At 42.9% G+C, this 23,205-nt stretch overlaps 1 protein-coding gene across 2 annotated transcripts in view; it reads left to right on the forward strand.

Annotated features, from left to right (window-relative positions):
- The first annotated feature begins 2,231 nt into the window (after positions 1-2,231).
- The window catches only part of HAUS6 (HAUS augmin like complex subunit 6), a 393,765-nt gene continuing 372,791 nt past the window's right edge, over positions 2,232-23,205 (forward strand). Inside the window, exon 1 of one of the 2 annotated variants that reach the window (XM_078675970.1) lies at positions 2,232-2,671. In XM_078675970.1, the coding sequence (XP_078532096.1) occupies positions 2,550-2,671 (122 nt within the window). In that variant the 5' untranslated portion in view covers positions 2,232-2,549. The remainder of the gene's footprint in view (positions 2,672-23,205) is intronic. The other variant, XM_078675969.1, reaches the window with a different exon arrangement.

Genomic DNA, 23,205 nt, shown 5'->3' on the forward strand with positions numbered 1-23,205 from the left:
AACGAGCTCCCTTTGAACATCAGGCGCTCTCCGACTCTGCACGCGTTCAGGAACGACCTTAAGACCCGGCTTTTTTACTGATACGGAGCCGTTCCCCCCTCCCTCCCCCCCAGCACCTTGAGACCCTCACAGGTGAGTAGTGCGCTTTATAAACCCGATTGATTGATTGAAAATATTCTCTTCCAAATGTTGCTTGTAAGGCACCTCTTCATATTCAACATATTCCTTGTAGGCATCTCCCTCCTCAGCGAAGTATGCCATTGTGGTAATGGAAGGGTAGAGGAGGTTCAGTGGGAGAGTATGCCCAGGGGTGATGTGGTCCTGGACTGTCACAGGCCTAAAGCTTCAAGCCAGGTAAAATAACATGTAGAACTGTACCTAGACTGATAAAGGTATAAGTAATGCTGAGTGTGGAGGGAGCCACCCAAACTCTTCAAGAGCAGTGTCCATGACCATTTCTTCGCCCCGCCAGGCATTCCACAGACTGGGGAATAGCCTGCCCAGTGTAGGACAGCATGAGGAGCCGATCGGACTGTAATTAGCTCCGATCGGCTGCCCATGCATGCGAGAACTGGGTAGAATTGAGAATAGGGCGGGCTCTGAACGTGTGATGCGCGTCTGTCCTGCTCCCACTCCACACATATGTATGGGCGTCAAAAAGCCTACTTTGCACGTGTAAGCGTGGCTCCTGTATGGAAAATGCTGACAAGCGAAGAGCCTAAGTGCATATAAGTAACACATGCACAGTAAATAAATCGTAAAATATAAGTACACTTTACTCGCTGCTGCAGCAGCAAAGAAAGAGGATGGACTTTGGTGTTACTGTGATATATACCTTATGGGGTGATCTGTGATTGGTGAAGATAAGGAGTGGCAAAGCCTCCTGAGTTACGTAGTTTAAAGCTTTCATTGGCTGCTGTGATGTTTTAGTAAAGAAAGAGAAGCATAATCCGAATCCTCCGTTCCTGATATAGAATCCCCATCATTGCTTCCACCCTCCCCTCCGGCCACAAAAATCCCAATGACAAAGCCGAAAGGTCTCACCTACATGACCCATTGGCTTCGTCAATGTTTTAGCCTTGTTGCACAGCAGCCCGGCTGCTGTAAAGCATAGATGTGTTTTTAGTTTTTTATTTGGTATGACGCAGACCGCGCCCTAGTGCTTTTTTTAATGGATGAAAGGGCAGGAGGCAGCTACACCCTTGTGTTGCACACCATTCCTCCCTCCGAGATACCCCCCACATCCGTAATTTAAATAAAATAACTCTTGTGGAAGAGGTGTGGCGCCGCGGCCAGGGCGACTGACGCTGGAATCTGGGGACCACGGTTCGATCCCCGGCTCCGGCGGCAGGTTAGCCCAGCACCATGTGACTCTGGGCAATAGCTCGCTTAATCTTCCCGACGGCCCCCCAGCGCCTAGAGACCCTTACGGGTGATTGGCGCTTTACAAATGTGGACTTTTTTAGGTGTGTCATAGCTCTTTAACAACTAAGATCTTCCCAGGCTGCCCTCCTGAGTCCCCCCTCGTTTAAGAAAACAAGAGCAGGAGGTAGACCTTCCAGGTACAATGTGCACGTCTCTGGAATAAACTTTCTCTTTCTCCTTTTGAACCAACACAAATCTGCTAACTTTCAAGAAGGACTTGAAAACTTGTCCCCTACCCCAAGAAAGAGTTAAATGCAAGAAAAGACAACGCTTCCTAATAGATGGTTTACTCCTCTTCTCTTTGATAATCGACCAGCGCCAAGATGCCCGTTGGGTGATAGCCGCGCTTTTCAAATTTAAAATAATAATATTAATTAAAGGGGGGAAAACATTCAGCTGTTGTGCATAGTAGCCATACTGTGTAACATGGCTAAAAATCTGACAAAGGGATTAGCTCGCACAACGTTGAATTTTGGCTTTGCCAAACGTAATTTGACTTTGTTATTGGTCCTTTATAAAAACTAAACCCGAAACACGAATAACAGAAACCTACGGTTTTATCATAAAATTCCAAAGCTCCCAGTCCTATCGGGGACTAATACTGCCTTCATGGCCGACTAACTTATCCTCCTCTCACTGTAGCAAATTAGCATTCTAGCTCCTCTATGCCGCTACTATTGACCGTCTACGGCGACAGGTCTAGAAGTCCAGGATTGGTCCTGCCACCTTTTGAGGACACCTCCAGATTGGTGAGGAGAAGCCTTTTTGCGTGCGCTTTATTTTGACGTCACTCGATTTGGAGCACTGCTATTGGCCGCGATATTTGGGCGGTTTGAATGCCAATGGCGGCCCTTTCGGAAGTGCAGGAAAAGTGAGAGGAAGGGCGGCTGCAGCTTAGAGTTGTTGCCGTGGAATGACAGCAGAAATCCGGCGAAACAAAGACAGCGTCGCCCTACGAACACTGAGCTTGCATGATCCGCAAGGCGGGACTTTGATTCCCAGCTGGAAGTAGTGCCCGTTCCTCCCTCTAACCTCCCCCCTGACTCCCTTGTTGCTGTCCCCGTGATGGGCCTGCGCTGCACTGGACCCGCAGCTCCCCCTGGGCTCTGACCCCAGAACTCAGGATGAGTTGGAGCGGAGCCCAGCCATGGCACAGCCGGTACCTGTGGCTGCAGCTTCAAGCTTTGGGTTTTCAGGATGCGCCTCCACCCGCCGGCAAGACGCTGAACCCCGCGACTCTGGGAGTGTAAGTGCGAAATAAAGGTTGGCGAGGTCTTTGGATAATATATGATAAAGGGGTTGAAGCACAGTTTAAGCAGTAGGGGTGTAGAGAGGACACTGCGTCACTGACTCCCCGCCTCACCGGCCTTTTCCTTGCATCTGTTTTCCCTCGAGATAAACTTTTCCTAGCCGAAACTCTGCTTTGATTGCAACTCCATCTCTCCCAAGTATACGTATTTACGCATTCTGTATACGAGAGTCTCGTGTATTCATTTACATGTTGTGACCCTCCACCCGGTCCGGTTTGGGAAGCTCCTATGAAAGAAGGGTGACCAGATGTCCCAGATCTGCCCGGAGAGTACCGGTTTTCCACCAGCAGTCCCGACAGATTTTGGCTCGTGTCCCGATTTTTAGAGGGAGTCGACTGAAAACAGTGAGAGGCCCTTTTTTGGGTGTTCCAAAGCTGTGCTAGTTAGCAGCTGTTATAAGTAAGCAATTTAATAGGTATGATGTTTAAGAAAATAAATAAAATGTAATTTCTACAATGCATCTTATGTGATCCTATGTTGATGCGAGCTGCCATTCTGCGCCATTCCGTGTATGAAAAACTGTAGTCCTTCTAGTTTTCCAAAATGTCCCGGTTTTTGATTCTCAAGATCTGGTCACCCTACTCACTACGCATCTTTGCCATGGCCCCTTCTCCAACTCTACTGCTTTTTCCCCTCGCCTAGAGTTGTAACCTGCCCAAAATCCTTACACGCCAACCGATTACTACGCCGCCCTTCTGTGAACCACAGTAATCAACTCAGTAGGAGTAGGATTGAATAGAAGAACATAGCAAATCCTTGAGCTGTTTTACAGTAAAATACAGCATGACCCAAGGAAAAAATAAATACAATAAAAAGGGAGAGAGTTTCAAGTCTGTGGTACTGCGCAAAAGGGACCCCTCACCTCTGCTCAAAGTGGCGTCACGGGTAAATCAAATTGTGAGAATGCATTGGACTTTTGAATAGTTTAGGGATCTGCGTTGAAGGATGTTGGATCTACTGACACTGCTTTGTGACAATGGATTCTCCACGATCACCACCAGAGTTATGCAATTGGTTCGATAAGTGCAAGGCCCGATGCCGTACGGAAGTTACACTGGCATGTCTGTTGATCAGTATGCTAGTTGTAAATCGTAGCTGCTCTACTTGTGTTGAAAATGATAATAGGCGTTAATTGTCCAAATAAAGGAAAGTTCCTGTATTCGTGACTTAAAGACAATTCTGTTTTCCAAAGTTTTCTTGAAGCTTTTTCTCGTCACTTCCTCGGGTGTCTGATGGGAATCGTATTTCGAATACCTTCACTGAATATGCAGTCTCCGCCCCACGCTCCTTGACTGTCGATCCTTTCATTGCACCCAAGGAAAAATAATCATTTTTGTTGCAATTTTCAATTTACAAAGTGGTCCTGGCTGTTTCAAAATCTTACTGTCTTGCATGCAAAATCACACATGAATTTATCAACTGCGAATAGGCCCCATATTACGTGAAACACAGTGGAAGTAATTTTCTGTATTGACACTTTTTTGAACTTTGACAGAACCTACGTTTATCAATATTAAACAGTTTAGTCAATTTGGAGAACCATGAGTGCTTCTCGGTCACAGTGAAACGCTATTGTGTTTTTGTTGCTTATAACAAATGTTAATGGTTGGCATTGTGCCACATACTTTTCACTCCACACTGTCTAGTGCTTTGCCTATTATCAGAGATAATGAAACTACAATTAAATATCTTATTGCCTGGCGATTTTGGTTATTTTTTTTATAAACTAAGACTTTTAGTGAATTTGTCAAGCATATGAGACCACACCCTTAATGACATAGGGCACGCATTTTTAAGCTTCTTAATTGCACTTCTAAGGCCAAGCTCTTTTCAGATAACCCCACTTCTCTTATTAGCACAAGTTCAGGCATGAGAATAAGAGCAAATGCAGAACTTTAATAATGACACAGGCTTGACGTTTACAAAATCTGTGTTCAGAAATTGAGCAACTGGACAGAGGGTGCTTTCTGTAGAGTCACAAGTACCGTTTCTTCATTCCCTTCTACTGCCCATGTTCGTGTCTGTGGTGAAGAATTCCTAGAGATTCAGACAGTTCCTTTTTTTATTTTATTTATTTATTTTTTACCAGGAAAAGCAAGAGTCATTTTACAAAAAATATAGATGGGAGTATCTTAACATAAATAAGCTATATAACCGGTGATACAGGTCGGGCAATTAAACAAGCAAATGAAGAAGCATTGATTTAGACAGAATCGGGCTTAGGCACAACAATAAACAGTCAGGAAGAGATTCAGACAGTTCCACCGTGGCCTTGGGGGGAAATTACAACTCTTTGGTCAGGTTGGTGTCTCATTTGATGGAAAAGATATAGAATACATTTCCTATTCTCTCAAATAATTTTTCTGTTTCACGCAATAACCACACATTTTTAGCAATGGTTGAGAGCTTCTGCAAAAAAGAGTCAGTTTCGGAATTCTGGTACTGTGTGGCACTTGCAGATTGCAATGATTATATAGTTTTGTTAGTCATTCATCTCTAACATACTCACATTGGTACTGAGGTATAAAGTCCTTTAATTCTGAAGTTATTTGGTGTTTGGTCGCTTGACAATTGCATCTGCTCCTTGGTCGTGGCAGTGCCCAAAATTTGGGTGTTAATTGATGTTCAGTGTAAAGCACTTACAACACCTTCTATTTTTTGGTTTCAATTCAATAACACTTTATTCGGTTACATACATAACCAAATCAAGCTTTATTCAGATCATACAGAATGTCCATAAAAGCATACTATAAAATACAATAAAATCCACTTATAATATATAACCAATAAAGTAAACACGTTCATTCCTTTGTTTTATTGTCAACATTATATAGCAGATTATTGCATTGCAGACTGGTATTCTTTCCAAATTCCGTAAATAGTTAATAGCAGTTTTATAGGAGAACAGGCAATTGTCTTTAAAATTTGGACGGAGATAGATTTTTCTTATTTCTATATAAAAATTACAAAAAGTAATAAGTGCCTGGTACTTTGTTTGGACCTACCATTGCACGGACAGTTTGGAAGAGTGGCACACCACTTGCCCCTTTTAGGAAAGGCAAGAAGATGGTGTAATGTGTTCATCCGTAATCTGGTTAGTTAGAATCTATGCTGTACATTGGTTATAAAAACGAGGTATGGCTGCAAACCCACGGCAATTGGTCCCTCAAGGTAAAATATAACGGTTTTCTTAGAGCTTGAAACCTCATCTCTTAAGGCTGTCCTAGCATTCAAAAGGCTTCTTTTCAATTTAACCTTACTAATTTGTTGTATATCTTCAGGCTGATTTCCATTCAGGGGCAGATTGCATTCTTCTAAAAGACCGCTAATATAACTTAACCAAGGTATTTTCATTCATCGGACTTGGGACAAACAGTCTAATATAATATCCCTTGTAAAATGAGTTTCTTCCCTTGTCCAGACACGGTGCCACAAATTTAACGCGCTAAGCAACTAAACAAAAAGCCAATACTGCAACAATTATTTGGAAAGGACAACTAAATCGCTTCGCACGAAGAATTAAACTGGGCGCGAGTGGGGACAATTTTGTCTGAATAAATCACATTTATTATATAACAAAGTTTGTAGTTATTCGTTGGTTCTGAAATTCACCATACAATTCAAAACCACTTATAATACGGACAATATAAAAACATTTTTCATAAAAATGACATCATCACATCTATAATACAGATTTGGAGAAAGGACAACATTCATACAAAATTGATCAATATTCTCATTCGAAACTCACTCTTTCACACATACCAGGCTCACAAAAGACGATATGTACAATCTGAAAAATCACAAATTAAATTAGTATAATAACAAAACACCAAAGACACTCTTTCAATATAGTTTGAACAATTGATACAGTTGTAAAAAGCTATTTCAAGAATAGCGGTCTTAAGGTGGAGAGAACACGGTCTACGCGTTTCGAACCCTCAATGATTCGGGGGGGTTCTCATCAGGACCTCAACACTATGGGAAAGAGAATGGGAGAGGTATCACTGATTCTGTGAATGGATTGGAATATCAAACCAACTAGCTAGCACCCTCATACATGGCCTCTTACCTTTCGTGTGAGACTAATGTGACAACAAACCGGGGGATGACACTCTAAAAAGAAGAATAGATGAGTACAAAGAATTAATTAATACAGACCCCTTCGGGCATTGCCAGATCAAAGTAAGTCTCTTAACGATGCCAAAAATTCAAGGAACCAATAACTTACATGTTGGATGTAGGGCTCGTGTATTTCGGGTCTGTGGTGGGGAGGAAAGGAATGTATCAGTAATGGTGTGGCTTGAGGAAGGTTGACGACCTAAGAGGCGGGCTGGCGGGTTCTTACTTGATTAATCCAGAATCCAGCACGGAATTTTCGGATGCGTGTAGTCTCGGGTACATCTGGGACCTGCAGGGACAGTGAGAGCATATGTAAGGGGTCTGGGTATAACGGGTGGAGTCCAACACTCGTACGGCTTACCTAACGCTGGCTGGCGAAATGTCTTAGGGTGACGTCCGCTATGTCTACTGCTGACACCGATGTGGAGTCGGCTTCCATAGAACTCCTATGGCCGCGATCGTACTTCCGGATCCAAATGCCGCTGGGAGTTGTAGTTTCAGGCAAAAATCAGGCATTGGATGTCTTTCGTGAAAACGGCTGAAGAGGCTTAATTACATGCTCACGCTATGACATTAGGCCACGAGAGGGCTCCTGTGGGCATGCGTGTGCTCGCAGTTTTTGTGCTCCTGGGGGATGTAGTTATTGGATGATTTTTTGAAAAGTGGAATATCGAAGAGGGTCATTGAAGCGCCGATTTTCGCAGGACTAAGTCACAATTCAGTGGCACGTTTGATTCAACCTGTGCAGTTCTGAAATTTCATTGAGCCCTTCCAACGCAGTGTTGAATTTTAAAATCAACATTGCTTCTCGCTGCAATAATTTTTCGTCCAGGTCTCCACCTCTTTGGTCTTTCTCCACTTTTAATATCAGTGTCCATTTTAAATCTGATTCAGTGTGTTCCATATTGAGCCAGTGGTTCACCAGTGGTGCGGTGAGGGTCTTAAGTCTTATCCGTGACTTGTGCTGGGTTATGCGTGTTCTGACCTCCTGATTGGTTTTGCCTATATATAATAGGCCTCACGGGCATTTAATCCCATACACCACATTGCGTGATTTGCAGTTCGTAAAGGAATTATGTCTCCAGAAAATGTTTTTGTATTGAAAGACCGACCCTTCTTCAGTAGATAACAGATGCATGTGCCGCATTTCTTATGTCCCAGAATTGGCGGCAGCCCAACATAAGTTCGCACTGACGTCACTTCTTTTTGAGGCATAGCTGCTCTGACCAGATGATTGCCTATTCTTCGATTTTTTTCGAAAGGCAAATAATGGCTTTACATTTAAAGATGTATGTACGTTTTTTATTAAGTGCCAATTATTTACCGCTTTTTTCAATAGGTTGGAATTAGGGCAGTATGTTGAAACGAAGACAATTCTGTCTGTTTCCTTCTTAGTTTTTCTTTCAAGTAAACTCTCACGTGGTGTCCACCATGCGCGTTTCATAGATCTCCTAAGAAGTTTTTTTGGGTACCCTCGATCTACTAGGTTTTTCGTCAATTTGCTGGCATTATTTAAAATTTCCTCTTTAAAATAGCTATTTCGGCGAATTCCAAGGTATTGCCCATAGGGTAGATTTTCTTTCATGCTCCTCGGGTGATTGCTCTTGAAATGTTGAGACTTATTTCGATCCGTCTCTTTTTTATAAAGAGTGGTGACAAGTCCTCCTTCTGCAGGGTAAACCTCAACGTCTAGAAATTTAACGCGCCCATGCTAATCAAATCGTTTATGTATGGTGTTTCAGTTTATCTATGCAAGATAATGGAAGGGGTAGAGGCGGATAAGGCTAACCAGCGTCTTAAAAAGTTGTTTTCAAGGATTTGTATTGGCGAAGTATCCATCTGGCCCCATAATGCTCCCCCATAACAACTCCCAGTGATACAGATGCTTCTGTTCACTTGCAGGAAGGGTGAGGTCTTCAACGGCGGCAGAATTAAGGACTGTTTGAGCGCAGTCTTTGCGTGGTTCCAGCGGCACAGCCTAAAGTGCAACTCAGACAAGTCTGAGCTGCTCTTCTTTGGCTGTGCCCCAGACGCAGATTGGAAGTCGTGGTGGCCCCAGGACATGTTCCCCCCTGAGGCTCCTTCAGCTCAGGTAAAAAATCTTGGAGTGGTGCTTGACGTTGATCTATCTTTTCGTCCCCACATTCTGGGACTTGTAGGGAAATGCTTTAGCATCCTTAAGATGCTTAGAAAATTTCTGCCCCTGCTCTCTCTGCAGTACCGCAGGAATATAGTTCAGGCGTTGGTGGGTTCTCGCCTGGACTATGCAAATGCGCTCTTCGCGGGCCTACCTAAATATTTGATATCTAGGTTGCAGGTCACACAGAATTCGGCGGCCAGAGCCATCTATGGCCTGCCGAGGAGAGCAAGAGCCTCAGTGCTCCTAGCCAGGCTTCACTGGCTACCAATCGCGGAGAGAATTAAATTTAAACTCCTCACATTGGCGTTTAAAGCTCTCCATGCGACCGGCCCTTTCTACCTTAGGAAGCGCACTGCTTTCTATGTGCCACGAAGGTCTCTGCGGTCGGCGGACCTGGCCAAAATGCAGGTGCCTGTGGTTAAACGTGTGCGGATGGGAGGTCGCTCTTTCCAACACGTAACAGCTTGCCTGTGGAATGCACTCCCTCTTTCCCTCCGGAAAGCAAATAATCTCTTGGCCTTCAGGAAGGAGCTGAAGACTCTGTTCTTCACCGAGTAACCCGCGTTTCTGCAGTCTGTATACCTTTTGGTTTTTCTGTTTTTGGGGGCATCTTTGCTAAAGCGCCGGGACACCCTTTGGGGTAGCCGTGCGCTCTAAAAGTGTGCCTAACATTAACATTAACATTAACATACACTTTGCTCCGTATAGTTTGAGAATCTCCCGTACAGGTTTTTTTTACCAATTTTTTGAGAGAATCTAAAAATAGCCTCCACTAATTTCACAAATTTCAGCTTGCAAAGAGTTGTGTATTCCAGGTACCCTTACTGTTAAAAAGAATCCCTAAGTAAGAAAATGTAAATGTTCTCTCTATTACTGTCCCGTTAATATAATTTTTTTTGTTTTAATATTCCTTTTATCACAGGACATAAACAATGTCTTACTCCGGTTAGTTTTTAAATTTTTTCCGTCATAAAACTAGTAAAATTATCCATCAGGTCTGTAAGACGTTCGCTGTCCTTGAGATTAGGACAGCGTCATCGGCATACAATAATAGAGGTGTGGCCCGCTTACTGATCATTGGGACATCTACCCCCAAATTCTGTAATAAAATGTCAACACCATTTATATAAAGTGAAAACAGAAGAGGCGCAAGGGTGCAGCACTGTCTTATCCCACGTGTAATATTAAAGTGCTTCTTGCATTCCCCATGTATTCCATAACGTATCTTTGTGGACAGACGAGCATAAATTTGAGATAAGAAACTAATAATATCCTCCGGGGCTCCAATCCCTCCCAACGTCTCCCATAGCTTTGAATGATTCACCAAGTCAAAAGCACTTGACAAAACTACAAAGCAAAGGTGAAGGGAGCCCTCCCTTGCAAAGGTATATCTACCTATTATTATTAGTTCTAGGTTCAAGCACTGTTCGACTGTCCCTCTTCTGAAGCCATATTGAGCTACAGATAAGATATTATTTTCTTCTACCCATTACTCTAGCCTTGCCAACAGCATCCTGCCCATGACTTTTAGATGTTGAGTCAAGCAGAGATATTGGGCGATAGCAACTAGCACTACTCCTATTTCCCTTTTTAAAAATGGGGACTATCAAACTCTCCGCCCAGGTGGCAGATCACCCCATCAATTGTTGCATTAAAAAATATATACAAAACGGGTACCCAAAAGACCATGTTGTATTTAAATATGTCAATTAGGATCCCATCGGGGCCAGCCGCTTTGCCACTAGCGCTATTCTTAAGGGCTGTTCTAATTTCATCTTGGCTTATATTCTCTATTTTGCTGTTTTTTAGGGTTATGACAGTTTTATCCTCTTTATTTAAAATACCCTGATCGATTTCATTAAAAATTGCTTCAAAATGGATTAACCAATCCGCTGGTGTCACTACCGTATCAATTTTTACTGATTGGACTTCTTTAAAGAATGGTTGGTTCAAAGTTTTCCAAAAAAGGCCAGAGTCTTTAAGCTCGGCAGCTTTGATCAAATTCTCCCACGCATTATCCCTTATCTCCGATTTCCTTTGGGAATGAGCTTCTTTATATAACTTTCTTAAAATGCTGATCTCCCTATTACGGGATAATTTTTAGCGCATACTTTACATCTCTATTTAATCTAGAGCATTGATTATCAAACCATCTTGGGGAATGCAAAACTTTTGTCTTAGAATTCCTTAGCAAATTTTCAGAAATTGCAGTAGAAATACTTAAGAAGGCCATAGCTATGTCCATGCTATTTGAGGATTCATCAAGGCAGGTTATGATATGATCGTTAATTTTTAATAGAATCCTATTTGTAAAAACTTCTGGGTCAACACCTGCCCATTTGATTGAGATCCCATTCTCGCCCTGTGGTTTTATATCCATAGCGTGGATGCTTTGTTCAGGTTGTTTCAACAAGGGAGATTTTAAAGTTATTAACACGGGATGATGATCACTCAGTAAACTTGGGGAGACAAAACAATCAACTATTAGGGGCCTAAGGTTAATTGAAGTGATAAAGTGATCAATACATGAGGATGATCTTACTCCTTCAAAGGTGTAAATATTACCCCTATCCTCACATCCACTCCCTTTAAAAACCTTTTCTGTAATCTCTAGGTTATACTTAGACATAACAAGGTTTATTTTTTCGCCATAATTATTGTGTTGAAAATGTGCAGAAACACTGCCTAATTCCTCTTCGTAACCACATTGAATCCCCGCTATAAGGTTACATGGTTCTATATTAAAGTCTCCCGCCCAGATTAGGGAACAATCCGGACCCACAGTCTTCATGAAGTGCATCAGCTCCTTATCTAAAAATGTAATGACCTCATATCTTTAAGCAGTAAAAATATTATAAAAATGAATCACCATAATGTTCTGTAATCCCTGTGCTGAAAAAAAATACATAGCCATAAAAGTACATAAAAAACATGCTAACATTTAAAAAAAAAATATAATAATTATATTTTCAATAACATAATTGACCGGGTTCGTAAACATTATTTCATTTCTCATATTGTTACATCATAATCGATTTCCTATACGTATAAATATTTTTTTTTAAAGTGGTTACAGAAGCTATCACAAATTCTGTCTGTCTCTAGCTGTTGTAGGGCCATGAATACTGGGCGGCATTGCCTCGTACCAAATGTTTTTAAACCGGGGATAATCCATAATTTCCTCTGTACTGAGTAAAATTTACAAAAGAATACTAGTGTATAGTTGATTGTCTAGAGGTATCATCACATGGCATTTCCCCAGTTATTTCGACCAAACGTTTACATCAGGAAAGCTTATTGATCTGTGGAAGATGCCCAGGCGGAAGCGCATCAATAAGAATCTGTCATAATCATGTGTTATCAAACCTAGGTACGGCTGCAATTCAAAAGTTGTTAATGTGAAGTTATGTGCTTGCAGCGTTATTTTATTCATTTCCACACATAACTCCTGTTCACTCAGAAAGCTTAAGCATTCATTTTTAAGGTCTTTCCTTGTTATCCTATTCATGGAGGGGGGATCATCGTAAAAATCTTGGTGGCCCAGATTGTATAAAAAGTATTTGAATTAAATTAGAATTTTAAAAAATTTATAAAGCGCACGTTCACTGCAGTTTCTTAGCGCTAGAGGTTCTTATGCTAAGGCGGAGTTAAAGGGCTATAAGCTGAAAGCTTGTTGCAACAAGAAAGTTTTGAGGGCTTTGCGGAACTCGAGGTAGGAAGGGGAGAATCTGACCTGGGGGGGAGAGAGTTCCAGAAAGTGGGTGCAAGAACCGAGAATTTCTGGCCTCCCGATCTTTTTTTCTTAAAACGGGGGATAACTAATAAGGAGGAACGTAACTCTCTGGAGGGGCAGTAATTAGTGATTGCAGAATTAATGAAGGTGGGGCGGTGCCTGCTCGAGCTTGAAAAGTGGGGCAGCCAAGTTTAAAAAGGGCACGTTGTTTAATGGGGAGCCAGTGAAGGGCGATAAGAAGAGGTGTAGAGTGATGATATTTAGGTAGACCATGTGCCAGGCGGGCAGCCTGGTTCTGCACCATCTGGAGGCGCTGGAGTGCATAGGCGGGAGCGCCATTGTAGACAATGTTCCCGTAGTCTATTTTAGATAAGACCATGGTCATTAGTATCAGTTTGAGTGCAGAAGGGGAAAAGAACCGGGATACTTTCCTGATAATGCGCAGGGTGAAAAAACAGGAAGAGACCACCGAACTAATGTGTGAGTGGAGTGTCAGATGCTGATTAAGAGTGATACCAAGGGTTTTAACTGAAAAGGAAGGGGTGGGAGGAGAACCAAGGGAAGGGGGCCAAAAAGAGGGAGACCAAGGGTTGCCGCTGCCTCCAGTCAGAATCAGTTCTGTTTTGTCCGGGTTCAGTTTGAGGTGGTTTGCGCTCATCCAATCCCGGATAATAGCCATCTAACTTGTTTCACCCCATCCAAGCCCATGCAGTCTGTTAAAATCCCGCAATTAAACTTCATTTGTGCTGTTTGGGACCATCAATAAAAACCTCAGAAACTTATTTTCAGCTTCCTGAATAGAGCGGACATCCGCATGCCCCCATATACCAGCTCCGTTGCGAAGCGACGGTGACACATTTTGCATTATAAATATTTAGTAATTCCACCGTCTGGCGTCTGCCTAATTTCCTGCTAAAATTAGATAGGGCAGATAGAGTCCTTATGTACAGTAATTTCCTTATTTTAACTGCCTCCACCCATGATCCCGTACGTTCGAATAAAAGTCCAAGGTAGGAAAAAGTCTTGGTGCTTTCAATCCGCTTTTTATCAATAAAAATTGTTCTGGGCTTTAAGCACCCTGACCCACAGTTTATTGTTAATGTTTTAGATGAGTTAATATTTAGACCCCTCTCCGCCATAACATTTGCAAAACTATTAACAACCCTTTGAAGTCCCTGTGATGTACGAGCCATGAGAACCGCATCATCTGCATATAATAATACAGGAATGGGTCATTTACCAGCTTCCGGTAAGTCCCTGCATTGCTGTACTAGAACCATATCTAGACCATTTATATACAGTGTAAAAAGAAAGGGTGCAAGGACTCAGCCCTGCCTACATCAGGCCTCACTTTAAAGTGTCTAGTGCATACCCCCCGTGCCCCAACTCGAACCTGCGCCTTTGCCCCTTGATATAACTGCCTTAGGAAAGAAATTAAAACCGCTTCCACTCCCATCTCCTCTAAAATCTTCCATAATTTGTTATGCATTACACAGTCAAACGCTGATAAGTCGACGAATTACATGTATAGGGTTCCTTTTTTTGCTTTAATATACTTGTTCATTAGAATGTTAAGATTAAGACCCTGCTCTACTGTACCTAGCTTCTTGCGGAAACCATATTGCAGGTCACTATCACTGCCTGCTCCTCCGGCCAGTCTTGTAATCTATTCAGTATTACACAACCCACAATTTTCACGGTTGAGTCCAGCAAGGAAATCGGCCGATAACAAACTGGAACAGCCCTGTCACCTTTTTTTAAAGATTGGTACCAAGATTGATTCATACCATGTAGATAAACACCCAGCAGTGCCACAGGCAATAAAAACTTGTGTCAGCAGTGGGCCCCATAATTCAGTATTAGCTTTTAAGATATCAACAGGCATGCCATCCAGGCCAACGGCTTTTCCTCCCAGGCTTTTAGCAATGGGCAGATTTACCTCACTGAGGACAAAAAACAGTTGTTCTCCTTGGACCTCTGGAGGTATTACTTGCTCAACCTCATCATCTATGAGAATTTGAGGTCCTATGTGTGGGTCATTATACAAAGAAGAAAAGTGCTCTATCCACACCTGCTCAGTTATTGCTACCTCAATAGTGGCTATGTCTCTATAAAAAAAGGGGCATTAACTGCCTTCAAAAAGGCGCTAGATTCTCTGGTAACAGAGGCTTCGCGTAAAGCTATCCATGCCTCCACTTTTTACACATGTTTTCTCTCTTTTAAGGCACAATTATACTCTTCCATATGCAGGGCAATTTTAAGGTTTCTATAAGCCCTTGTGCAGTTGGAATCAAACCACCCTTCATTCCTCTGGTTTCCCTTCTTAGTATTGATTTTACGGGTGAGGGCCTACTTAATATGGTCTGTAATGGCAGTGAAACTTAATAATTTCCTTTCATGTGGAAATCTCATCCAAACAGGCCATGATCTTGTCATTACATTCTGTTACAACCGTACTCATTGCTTCGTTTGGATCTATTTTGTCCCACCGTAATACATATCCATTTTGCCTGGATAGGGGGATGTCTCAGAATGGGATTAGGGCTTTTAGCTCTCATCGCCTCTTTTCTAAATAATACAATACCCAGGTTCTGAGGAAAGTGATCTCGTATAACGATCTTATGAGTACGGAAGTTAGTAATTCTTGAAAAGTGCCTGTTGGCGACCAGGATAAAATCTATAGTGGAGATTATTCCACGGCCATTAAAAGTAGGACCGAAGATGACAGGGGGAGAACATAGAATTTTAGCAAAACCTAAATCGAGTTGGAACACTATTTCATTTAAACTGTCACCATACCTTGAGTGGCGAAAATGGGGGAGGATCATCTCCATATCATATGTAATACCACAATTCCCGGTTTCTGAATTTTGACATAACCCAGAGTTGAAATTCCTTCCCCAAACCACCAGTAAGTCCTTACGTACAGACTCCTGTAGCTTTTGAAGATGACAATATATGGCTTTAATAATCATCTCTATTTGGTCATGTGGAATGTTATTATAGTACTTCCCTAATATCACTGTACAGGTTTTGTCCATAGGTAAACTAATGATGTGATAAAAAGAATCCTTGCCCACCATATTCATTTTGCCAACATTTGCCAGGTTCGAAACATAGGTGCATAAACTGCTGTTCTATGTAGGGTTTTATAGCCATTTATATGTATAGGCTCCACTGCCCTTGTTTCCTGTAAAAGAATACGTTCAAACTTCTGCACAAAGTTGTTCCATACCATATTCCTAGCCTTAGATTTTAAACCGGCTACATTCCAAAACCTGAAGTTACAGTTACCAATGCCAATATCCTCTTCATGGGCGTCTAGGCTTTCCCCCCGTTGGGTATCAAATGGCTATCCTCCGGTGTAAGGCATAATATTGGGGCTGCCACAGATATAGGTAGAGAGGGAATAGGTCTTTTGTCATAAATGGTTGGGGTGACCATTTCACAAGAAGTATGCACCCAGATTAAGTTAGGTATGTCACATTGCCCTGCGTAAACATGCAAACGAAATGTACCTATTCCCCCCAGTAGTATTCTCATCCCTCCATTCATTATTCCCACTGCATGTATCCAGGGCTACTATATCGATACTTTTTTCATGCTCGCTGCTCCTATGGTTAGATTTATCTATACTAATGCCGGGTCCCTTCAGTCAGTCCACTTCTTGCAGGTTCGCTAGTGCATTGAAGGGATTATATGTAGGTACGCCAACCCTTGAGTTCTTAATTACCAGTGGGACCTCTCTGCTTTGGCTGCTATATTCATAGTAGCTGGGTTTGTAGAAAAATCCTAATAGGACAATCTGAATATGTCGTGCTGAGATCAGTTTCCAACCTTGTTCAGAATCAATTTGATTAATTGTGGGGTTTTGAAGTTTAATATGACACAATCGCCAACCAGGTCCATACTCCCCCTCCCTATCCAACTCCCCTTTCTTGCCATTTTTTTTAATTGTTTTTTTTTCCTCCTCATTCGCAGCTAACCGGTGATCTGCAGGTCGCCACTGTTATTCACAATTAACCTCTTAGGTGCTGCGCACGATCAACGGCCGACGGCACCACTACCTCCGTAGTGCTGCCGTCGGCCGTTGAACGTTCGAACTGCACCTGCGCAATGGAACGTCCAGCACTGGAGCTGGACGTTCCATAGCAGCTAAGGTGTTAATTTGGGGTACTGCCCCAACCCTGTGTCGCCCGCCTACCAGTGACTCGCATGCTTCCTACCTGTTACTGACCCCTCGTTTAGGAGAGAGTGGTCATACTCTTTCCCTGATTCAGAGGGACAAAAGATTTCAGCTGGATGCCCACCTTAAATCACCGTTGCATGATACACCCGTGATAGTCGGCAGGGTCCTGCGCAATCTGAGAGTTTCCCAAGAGCCTTAATCAAAGAGAGATGACGAAGATGATACAGAAGCATGATCGTAATGGCTATCTAGACTCGAGTCTAATTTACTAGGCAGTCCCAAATGACTCTTATTGCTATTTCTTAATCTGGCCAGATCTATCTTAGATGTTTTGTACAATGAGGAAAGCCAATCAGAATGTATAGGAGGCGAAACCTCAGCCCATCTCTTACGCATTTCTTGTTTGGCCGGCAATATAGTGAAAAACAAAAAACCTCTATTAGGGCCAGTTATTTCCTCTGGATGCCAAAAATTATTAGACTAAGTGTGATTCATAATGGGTAACCAAGGATAGACTTTATGGTAGATCCCACTTTTTCCCAGTATTCCGAAATAGCAGGGCAAGTCCAAAACATGTGTGTCCGGGGCTCTTTCCATATTGCATTTTTTACGTTTAGACATTTTAGAAAGTCTCGCCGGGGATAAATAGGCCCTATGAGTGGTGAAATAATGATTTCTTCTCAGCCACGCTGGCTTCACCGTTGAAAACAGAGTCCCATCGGAAGTCTGCCAGAGCCCAGCCCAATCTGCCTTCGGAATTGGTTTCTCCCATAATTCTTCCGCTAATCTAAAGTCCCCATCTATGGCCTCCTTGATTGCCCAATATAAGGATGATACCTCCTTTGTCCTGCTAACTTTTAAACAAGATGTTCTTCTAGGGCATTTCCCCGCCCTATCGGTGTTGTATGATTCTGGGACCAGCTCTTTAACTGTAGATATTTAAATCTGGACATGCCTTCTTCCAGTTTCTCATTAAGAGTTGCCCAAGATAGAAGAGAACCATCTTCAGTTAATTCTTCCCATGTGAATAACCCTACTGTTTTTAGAGGTATGGCCAGCGCATCTCTTAGACAACTCGGTGTCCCCGGGCTGTCCCACAAAGGTGCTAATCTTGAGTAATATTCAATACCCGTTACTGCTTTAACTCTGGCCCATATTTGGACTGCACCTCATAAAACGTTCAGTCTCACTTTCTTGAAAAACTTTTTGTCCCCATATTTAAAGAGAGAACCTTCATGCGGAAACCCCACATGATCTAACATGGCTTCAAACATCTTCCCTCTAACTGATCAGTCTGGAGATTTCAGCAACATTCTCGAGTGAGTCAGTTGAAACGCCCATGCATAATACTGAATGTCTGGAAGTGCAAGACCACCTTTTTCCCTTCTGCGCCTTGTACGCCCACACAAATGAATTTGATTGCTGAAATCTGTCAATTATTGCTTTATCAAAATGTTTTGGTATGGTATTAAAAAGGAATGTCACCTTTGGAAGAATTATCATTTTAATCAAGTTTACTCTTCCTAAAATCGTTAAAGGAAGGTGAGCCCAAGATCTCATTAGCTTTTGACTCTCTTTTAGAGTATTCAGGAGATTTACCTTAGCTATGTTGTCTATTAGGTACAATTTTGACTCCCAAGTACCTCATCTCATCTTTAGTATATTTGCCCATTGGCAGGTTCCAAGTCATAATCACGGTCTTGCCTGCATTAATCTCATAACTGGAAACTCAACCAAATTCCTCTGCTAAACTGATGACTGGAGGAAAAGATGTCTCTAGGTCTGACGAAAATTTAAGAATATCGTCTGCCTATAGGGCTACCTTCCTCTCCCATGTACCACTCTTAAATGGTAAGATAGCTGCCTCCTCCCTGAGAGACAGAGTAAACGGCTCGATGTACAAATCAAAGAGGAGTGGAGAGAGGGGGCAGCCCTGTCTAGTTCCTCTCTTAATACTGAAGGGTTTTGTCAGTTTACCATTGACCACCAACCTTGCTGAAGGGTCACTGTATATGACGTTTATAGTTTGGCGGAATTTTGGGCCAAAATTCAATTTCTCCAATACGGCAGCAAGGTAATTCCAGTTAACCCTCTCAAAGGCTTTTGTTGCATCTAGTGTCATTACTGCCAGGGGAAGAGTAACATTTGAGGCAAAATATATTGCACCTATCGGATCATGCGTAAGATCAAAAAGATTCCTGCCTTTTCTAAAACCCTTATGGTCGGTATGCAATATATCTCCTACGACTACATCCAGCCTGTCGGCCAAAATCCTGGTGAAAACCGTATAATTAGAATTAAGAAGTGAAATAGGTCTATACGACCCACACTTCGTGGCTGGTTTACCTGGTTTTAAAATCAGTGATTTGGCTTCTCCCCACGAGGACGGTGGTTTAGCCCCTTCTACCAAGATTTTATTGAAAACTATGGTCGTGAAAGGGATTATCTCCTCGCCCAGGGACTAATACACTTCGGCCGGAAGGCCATCCGGCCCTGCCCCCTTACCTGATTTACAGGCTAGAAGAGCCTTCCTAACTTCCCGATGAGAGATTTCCACCTCTAACTTCTCTCGTTTCGTTGGTTCCAAAGCTGGGCACTGGATATGTTTTAACCAGTTCTTTGCCGATGTAATGTCTACGCCCTTATCCTCATCGTATAGTTCTTTGAAAAAGGTGTGGAAAGCATCTGCTATCTCTTCTTCATTACTTGTTTTAACATTTGTGTTGTCTATTTGTTTTATCAAATTACGCACTCTGATTTGGGCTTCCAGGCTAGTAATCTACCTGCCCATTCGCCTTACTCAAAATGGGCACGTTTGCTCACCTCCCACCTACTGGATATTCTAGTCTGAACTGTATTGTCTAGAATGACTTTCAGAGATTCCAAATTTGCTGTTTAATATCTGAATTCGATCTCAATTGGTTTCTTTAACGATCTTCTTTTCCACCTCCTTAATTTGTCTCTCAGTAGATGAGATTTCCTCCCTGTACTGCCTATTTTTATACAACATCCTATTTGTAACAAGACCCCTCAAAAAAGATTTAAGTGTCCCAAACCACCATGGAATCGATTGAGCCAATGTTGATATTAAGGAAAAAATGTATCTCCCGAGACAAGTAGCCAATTTCGGCCTCATTCAAAAGGAGTGTGCGGTCGAATGACCAGACCCTTTGCTGAACCTTCCCTGCTAGTTTCAAGTCCATCCAAATAGCCGCATGATTTGATAGATGTTTATGTTTATGTCGGTTTGTATAGCGCCAAATCACCGGCAGGTCTCAGGGCGCTTTTGACCACAATGACATCACAGCTCGGGCAGCCACAGGAGGCGAGTTAGATCTGTACTGAGCTCAACGCTGTTCTAAATAGAGTTGTCTTTAGGGCTTTCCTAAAGCGGAGCAGATTTCCTTCCTTGCGAAGAGACTCAGGCAGCTCATTCCACATTTTGGGCAGTAGGACCGAGAAGGATCTCCCTCCTTTTGTTGCTAGCCTGAACCGAGGACATACAAGCAACTGAGCCTCGGAGGACCTTAGGCTTCTTTCGGGCCTGTAGATAACTAGTCTTTCCTTGATATAGGAAGGGGCTTGCCCGTAGATAGCCTTATGGGCTATACAGAGACTCTTAAAAGCCGACCTTTGCGTCACTGGTAGCCAGTGAAGACTCAGCAACAGCGGGGATGCGTGTGATCTCCTTGGAAGTCTAAAGATTAGTCTTGCCGCATCATTTAAGACTACCTGCAGTCTGTTTGTTAAGGCTTTAGGTAAGCCCAGGTAGAGCGCATTTCAGTAGTCCAGCCTCGACAGTATGGTGGCAGAAACTATCGTGCGAAGCATGGACTGGGAAAGAAGTGGAACAAGTTTGCGCAGTTGTCTTATGATGCCGTTGCAAGTACCCACTACCGCAGAGATTTGATTGGTCATTGAGAGGGCACCGTCTATTCTCATGCCAAGACTTTTGACCGCGATTGTTGGCTTGGGTGTGGGCCCTAATTCCTGGGGCCAGTAGAGGTCACACCAGGGAGAACAAGTGGATGACACAATTAACACCTCTGTTTTCTCGGGGTTAATCTTCAGGAGATTCCTGGACATCCAGTTAACAGTGTACCTAAGAATCTCCTGTGCCAGCGACTGGGCCCGTACGGTGTCATCTATACTCAGCAACAACTGAGTGTCGTCTGCATAGTTAAACACCCGACAGCCCATCTCAACCAAGGTGCTTATTAGTGGTTGCAGGTATAGGTTGAACAATAAGGGGGATAAGGCGGAGCCTTGGGGTACCCCACCTGTCAGGTCTCCTGCTCCTGATACCTCCTCTCCCAGCTGAATCCTCTGGGTTCGCCCAGACAGAGAGGATTCCAGCCAGAGGTAAGCAGAGCCCCGAAACCCAAACCTGGCCAACCTATCTAGGAGTATGGTATGGCTGACGGTATCAAACGCCGCTGATAGGTCTAGAAGTATCAGGGCGCTTGGTTTCTTTCGGTCAGCCAACCCTCTAAGGTCGTCCAGCACCGAGAGCATGACTAACTCGGTGCTATGGTGGGCACGGAACCCTGCCTGCATGTCATGGAGCAGATGGTTGGACTCCAGGAACGCAGCCAGGGACTTCAGAACATGCTGCTCAAGCACCTTAGAGCGAAATGGAAGCTGGGAAATAGGCCGATAGTTTTTTAATACTTTGGGATCGGCCCCAGCTTTCTTGATTAGGGGCTTCACCCGGGCTTCTTTAAAGCTAGCTGGCAGCTGTCCCGTGTTCAATGACCTATTTAGCATGGACAGAATGCGTTCTTCTAGGCTGAGGTGGGCTAGGCGGAACACACTAGGAGGACATGGGTCGGCTGGGGAGCCTGACTTTGTTTTCCTCATTAAGGTTTCTAGGCTCAATGAATCAATCAGGGGAAAACTAGACAAGTACATTCCACCTGAAGTTTTAGCAGGATGTGGTTCAGTGGAGCCAACTCTGGTACTTGTTATATCTTGTAAAATAATCTCAACCTTTTCTAGGAAATATTTCAAAAAGTTGTCGCAATTGAAGGTGGTCTCTATAGGTTGAGTTCTTTTACTTCGTTCCATGAGGATTTTAAAAGTTTCCTTCTGAACATTATCTGCCTTGTTAATGCGATTTTCGTAGAATGTCGCTTTGGATTCGTGTATATGTTTTTTATAGGCCCGAAGCAACTGCCTGTATTGTTCACAGGATTCGGGGTCTTTTTTTCTCCTCCAGTTTCTCTCAGCATTTCGCAAATCTTTCCTATGCTCTCTTAGAGCTGGTGTGAACCAGGGGGCTCCCTTCCCACCACTATTCATTTTCTGGGACTTCACTGGAGCAATCTGATCAATTGCCCTTGTTAAATCACCCATTAACTCTCTACACTCTTGGTCTATATCGGCGCCTGGCGCCGTGGGTTGAGTGAATTCCCTGAGCGACAAAGTCAATGTTTGTGCATCAACATTTTTCCATTGACGAGTCTTTTTAAATTTTGGTGGGGGCTGTGGGGGTTTTGCACCAATAGGGAAATCACAATATATCAGGTGGTGGTTTGACCAGATACAAGGGAGAACTCTTACTGAGGTGATCTTAGGATCCAACACCCAGACCAGGTCAAGAATATGGCCCTTTATGTGCGTAGGGGAGTCTACCAGTTGCCTGAAGCCAAGCGAACACATTGTTGTCTCCAAAGAGCTAGCTGCTGGTTCCTTTTTCTCCTTGTCCCAGTGTAGATTAAAGTCTCCCGTAACTACTATGTTCTTATAACGTGAGCATATATCCGATATGCTGGCCATAAATAGGTCGTTAAAGGCCGAGGTGGAATTTGGCGGGCGATAGACAGTGAGAATGATTAAACACAAATTATCAAACATAATTTTCACTGCCAGCATATCGGCCAGGTCCACTGTTTCTGTCAAGATTTTAATTGCAGCTAGGTTTTTCTTAAAAAGTATAGCTACTCCTCAAATAGCCTATATCTTTGATGTTGCCTCTAAGATCGTTGCTTATTAAAATGTAATCGATCCTGGATTTGTGTCTATATTTTTTTATTATAGAAAGACACCCCCACTTTGGGTGCCTGACCTTTCCCTCCAGATAACGACTAACGCATTTTGCCTCATCATGGTTTTCAGACATGCTCTAGCCTTAGATGGGAGATTGGCCCTTCTACTTGGTCATTTATCCAATTTAGGATTCAGTACTATTTTAAAATTTCCTGCAAGAATTAACGCCTCAGGCAACCCCAGTAGATAAGACTTTAATAACTCATCTTCTACTAATGTAACAAAATGGCTAGATGGC

This window comes from Lissotriton helveticus, chromosome 2_1 (assembly GCF_964261635.1).
Source record: "Lissotriton helveticus chromosome 2_1, aLisHel1.1, whole genome shotgun sequence".
Classification (NCBI taxonomy): Eukaryota; Metazoa; Chordata; class Amphibia; order Caudata; family Salamandridae; genus Lissotriton; species Lissotriton helveticus.